Raw genomic sequence first — 5,169 nt, 5'->3', positions numbered from 1 at the left:
CACACACACACACACACACACACACACACACACACACACACACACACACACTCACACACACACACACGCACACACACACAACATTTTGACAGACTGCTATACAAAGCGTACGGATCAGATTAACGAGTAAATTTCCTCTTTGGAAAGTGGTGTCACAGAGTTCCCCACGTCGCATGGATACGATAGTAAATCACGACGTACGGATGACAGCCACAAAAACAATTCCAATTGTTGTTAATTAGATTTAATTGATGTTGTCCTTAGTGTTTCTGTGGTAATCTACCACTTCAAAGATTGACATTATTACAAGAGGATTCAATTGTTAGTTTATGATAGTGAAAGACGTCCTCAAAAATACCAAAGGCGACATAATATGTATAACTGAGCCGTCGCCAACGTTTTCTAGGAGTCATAATATTATTAGTGCTTGTCTTCGAAAAGCCAAAGAGAGTACTGTTTAGCGAAGAAAAAACGAATACCATGAAACGAAACAAAACATGTTTTTTAGCGTTTATATCAACAGCTGCCCATGGTTTGTTGAGGGGGCTTTTAGGTCAAAGGGTACGTGCAGTTAATATGAATAACATAATTATTATAATTGAATTAATCTGGTATTCTTTGTTTTCTGTGGATATACTTTTTTTAATGGAGACGACTCAGCGTTCAGTAGATTTATTCTGACAAGCTGGATGGGGCTCGATCTCCTGGCATAACCAGCTCATATAAGTTCTGTTGGTGTACCGTAAGATACTGGGCATGGTTCAAAATTCAGGTGATTAATTTGGAAGCAGAAACTGTTTTGTTTGTTTGGTGTGGTTTTTTTGCTCTGGTAGGAGGGGGGGGGGTTCAAAGCCCTTTTGAATGTACTCCTAAATAGGCTAATTTCAAAGGGCTCATGGCTCTGCAGATTATATATTCTCTAAAAGACGCACGTTAGGAAACTCAGACTCCCATAATTTTGGGATTTAATGTTCGATAATAAATATGGTCCAAAGCAGACACTATACAATTGTAGGGTTCAAAGTTCTATGGTTTATTTCTTCCTATGCAAAAGGCGGTACACTGTGCTGTAGTTACGGTAGTTCAATCATGTTGGGGATACGCTTGCACAGTAGTGAATAGAGTCTCTCCACTCCTTTCTTCCTACCGTTCTTCATATTCAGATTGTCCACGGTGGTCCGGGCGTGGTCCCAGTAGCACACGTTGAAGTAGCCGCTGGTCAGCAAGTGGGCCAAAATCTCCCCGGGCTCCTGGCTGCGAGCTATGTCCTCCATTGCCCGAGTGTGGCGCTCTTTAACTTGTTCCTGGATGGATGTTCTGCAAATCTTTGAGGGTTCGGGCATACGGACGGCTTTGCGTGGAGGAAGGGGGGGTGGTGAATGGAGGGATTGAGGGGAGAGTGGTGGATGGTGGGGATGGGAGGAGAGGGGTGGATAGAGGGGGTTGGGGAGAGGGGTGGATGGAAGGGAGGGGCAACATCAGAGGGAATAAGGCACTCACGAATATTGTGTAATTGTTGAATTGTAGTTTTTGGCGAGTCCACAAAATTATAATTACACATTATTTCATCCAAATAAGATTTAAACAATAATAACAATGAAAAAGAGGACAGGAGCAGACTACTACAAGGTCTCCATTTCTTGTCTTCACATCAACACAATCGGGGCAATTTTGTATTGGAGAAAATCAAAATTCATTAAGACCATAAAGAATGTGGCAAGATAGCATAAGAAGAGAGTAGACAACCTGAACACGGAAAATAGCTGATAAAACAGACTGGAGGTCTTTGCTGGAAGGCTACATTCTGCAGTGGACGGGCAATGCTTAGAGAAATAGAAACAAACAAACAAAGGAAGGAAGAAAGAAAGGAAGAAAGAAAAAAGGAAGAAAGAAAGGAAAAAAATATTCCGACACAAACTGATAAAAGCTGATGATGATGATGATGATGATAAGCCAACTTCTAGCTAGGTCTAGGAGTGTACCATTAGGCATGCCCTTCTCGTCCTCCTCATCCTCCTCGTCTTCGCCATCGCCTCCCGCTTCGCTCCTGGGCTCACCGCTACCCCGGTCGTCTCTGGCGCTAGTGATGGGCGAGGTGGTGGTGGTGATCGAGGTGGTGGTCGAGACGGTGATCGAGGTGGTCGTGGTCTTCGCGCCGTCTTGGCCCAGGCTTGGTGGAGGACTCACCTCCTTTGCCGGACTAGCCAGGCCATACATATCTGTGGAGGTTACACGTAACCAGTTAATCCTATGGTCGCTCATAAGGACAAGAGGGCTAACCAAGATTTCGGGGATTTCCAGAAATCTTGACCTACACCAAAAGTGGACATTGCCCAACCTATAGGAGAAGTTTGGTTTCATCAGTGTGTATATTTGTTTGGTAATAAGGAAAATTCTCCTTGTCTTTTAAGGAAATTGAACAAGGGTCCAGAATTTTACCTTCGATTTTCTCAAAACAACATTTTTCGGGATAGCCCCTTTATGCTTAAAAGCGACGTTATCTTTTGTGGCGTCGGTGGTCTTGTGGTTATTAAGATCTCGGACTCGCAAACTTGAGGTCGTGGGTTTGCATCCACTCAGGGACCTAGCCAGGCCATACATATCCGCGAAGGTTACACGTAACCAGTTAATTTTATCATCTGTGTTGTCGGTGGCCTAGTGTTGATAGGGGCACTAAACCGATACCTTTTCTCATTTTTTGTGGAACTCACTCACTCGCTCATCCTTTAACTCACTCACTCACTCACTCACTCACTCACTCACTCACTCACTCACTCACTCACTCACCAGGCATTTTAGTGATATCCTCAGCACCCAAGTTCTTCAACAGTTCAGTGTAAGGATTAGGGGGCCGCACTGTCTTCAGGGTATCGTCCGTGCTGGAACCTATGCATCAGAGTTAGTAAGAGGGAGTCTTTCGTCACTTATTTTCAGGAAGGAAAGTCTTGATTCCTGCACCCCCCCCCCCAAAAAAAAAAAATTATCCCTTGCATCCCCTCCCCCTCCCCCAACCCGCCTTTTCTCTCTCCCCCTCTCTCTCTCTCTCTCTCTCTCTCTCTCTCTCTCTCTCTCTCCCGTTCTCTCTCTCTCCCTCTCTCTCTCTCTCTCTCTCTCTCTCTCTCTCTCTCTCTCTCTCTCTCTCTCTCTCTCTCTCTCTCTAAGATCTGCGCCATTGCATGAGGAAAATATCAAATTAGAACCGAAAGTAGAGCTTTTCCTTGCTGAGTCTCCCTGTTAGCTTGAAGACATAGGCAAAATCAAAAGTAACCTGCCTTTTAAATAATGAAGACTGTTCCGATGAATGCGTAAAATAGCTACATTTTAAAATAAAACTTTTTTAAAAAAAGAGAGATACATAATTATATCAGACCGTAGTTTTTGCAGGCCACTGCGGGGCTGTTGAGGCATGAGTACAAGGGACCATTCACGGCGCATCTCGGCGGGCCTACACTGCGTTTGGCACGGGAGCTGCTGCCTCTCTTCTTGGTAGGAGTCGATGACGCAACTGCTGTCCTTGGACTGCCCTGTGTCCGGCTTTCCTTTCCTCGACCCTTCGGGAGCTGCTTTATTGGACTCTGGTTACCGTTTGACCCCGTGAACTTACTACTGCATGTTTCGTCTGCGCTATTTTTATTGTGATGATGATGATGGTGGTGGTGGTGGTGATGGTGGTGCTTCATGTTTGACTGTTCAGACGACATGACCTCTTTGTATGCTGAGATCTCAAGGGTTTTGTTTCAATGATTTAGTTCTTTTCCAAATATGTTTGTCTGAAACATTTTAGTCGGTGTTAATAACGCACTGCCGTGGCATAAGCTCATTTCTTTGACTTACGTATGTCAGGAGGTTCTTCAGTGGTAAGAGTTTCTTGCAAGGTATTTACACTTCTTTGTTTTTGGCGCCTTCGGAAGTGACGTAGGCTTGGAAAACATTTGTAAATGTTGGAGTATAACAAAGATAGTAGAAGACAAGATGGGCCACTCAGCCTAAAAAGTGTCCGCAGGAAGTATGCTCTTTGCTTCAGATGGCGCTGCAGTCTGTTTTGAAGCTCTCTTTCGTTTTTCCAGAAGAAGAAGAATAGGAATAGCACCTCCTTGCGTGCGCAGATCGACTGCTGTTCATCAGCAGTTCGAGTACGTTCAGTGCGGAGTTTTAGGTGTTTTTTTTTTATTGACCTCTCGCCTTTCATTGTAAAGTCAAATTAAACAAAGAAAACCATCACCCTTTCCTCCAGAAGAGTTTTTTTTGTCAGCGTAACCATTTTACAAAAGCCTTCTTCCGAAATTTATCCCAAAACTTGCTAGTTTCACTTTGATTTTTTAAAACTCAAGTAGGGTAACTCTGTTCGCAAAGAGTGCGCTTTTGTGAAGAGGGCGCCACCAAATTTTGAGGACACTTTTTTAATTGGCTCAAAGAGAGAAGTGGCCCATCTTATTATTTACTATCATTGAGTATAATGATGACTTTTTATAATATTATCGACCGGAAAAAGAAATGTATGAATTAATGCAACTTAGTAAAATTTGTTAAAGGCGATTTTGTTTTTGTTTCTGTTTGGTTTTTGCTCGTTTTGGGTTATTTTTTGTTTGTGTGAGTGTTTTTTTACGGGGCGTGGAGGGGGGAGGAATCGGTGGGGATGGGTTGCTGGGTGTGTACTTATGCAGCTTTTTTTAAGGTGGGCTTGATTTTTGCTATCGTTGTTGTTGCTGTTGTTGTTGTTGCTGTTGTTTTGGTTTGGTTTGTTTTTTATTTGGGGGGCATTCACTCGCTCGGTCGCTTGCTCTCTACTCACGCACTCAATCACTCATCCATTTACTCACTCACTCACTCACTCACTCACTCACTCACTCACTCACTCACTCACTCACTAAGGATTGGAATGGGGGTAAGGGTTGAGGGGTTGTAAGTGGGGGCTTGGAGGTGGGGGCTCTATAGTGAGGGTCTTATTGTGTTACAAACACTTTTTTAAAAAAATCCAACTAAAACCAAGCATTTCAGCAGTTTTGTTGTGCTCTTCATGAAAAGTCTTTGTATTCCGTACTGGAACCTTTTTTAAAAATATCTCTGTCTTTTTTATGGGGTGCGTTGTATCCCACTCTGCCGTGGAAGGCAGAGCCTAACAGGCCTCTTTCAAAAATGGTCCAACTGTATTGATGGAGATCACAAGAA

The 5,169-nt window shown here is 43.5% G+C and overlaps 1 protein-coding gene across 1 annotated transcript; it reads right to left on the bottom strand.

The window, feature by feature from the left end:
• Window positions 1-1,012: 1,012 nt before the first annotated feature.
• LOC101852946 (myotubularin-related protein DDB_G0290005) lies at window positions 1,013-3,978 on the bottom strand. Its single transcript, XM_005103537.1, has 4 exons — window positions 3,371-3,978; window positions 2,788-2,886; window positions 1,983-2,219; window positions 1,013-1,351 (listed from the first exon to the last, which is right to left on the bottom strand). Exons 1-4 carry the CDS (start codon window positions 3,699-3,701, stop codon window positions 1,074-1,076), a joined length of 945 nt encoding a protein of 314 aa, XP_005103594.1. The 5' UTR covers window positions 3,702-3,978; the 3' UTR covers window positions 1,013-1,073.
• Between the last annotated feature and the right edge of the window lie 1,191 nt (window positions 3,979-5,169).

This window comes from Aplysia californica, unplaced genomic scaffold, assembly GCF_000002075.1.
Source record: "Aplysia californica isolate F4 #8 unplaced genomic scaffold, AplCal3.0 scaffold00378, whole genome shotgun sequence".
Lineage (NCBI taxonomy): Eukaryota > Metazoa > Mollusca > Gastropoda > Aplysiida > Aplysiidae > Aplysia > Aplysia californica.
Note: the sequence above shows the minus strand (reverse complement) of the source record. Positions and strands in the feature narration are given on the sequence as shown.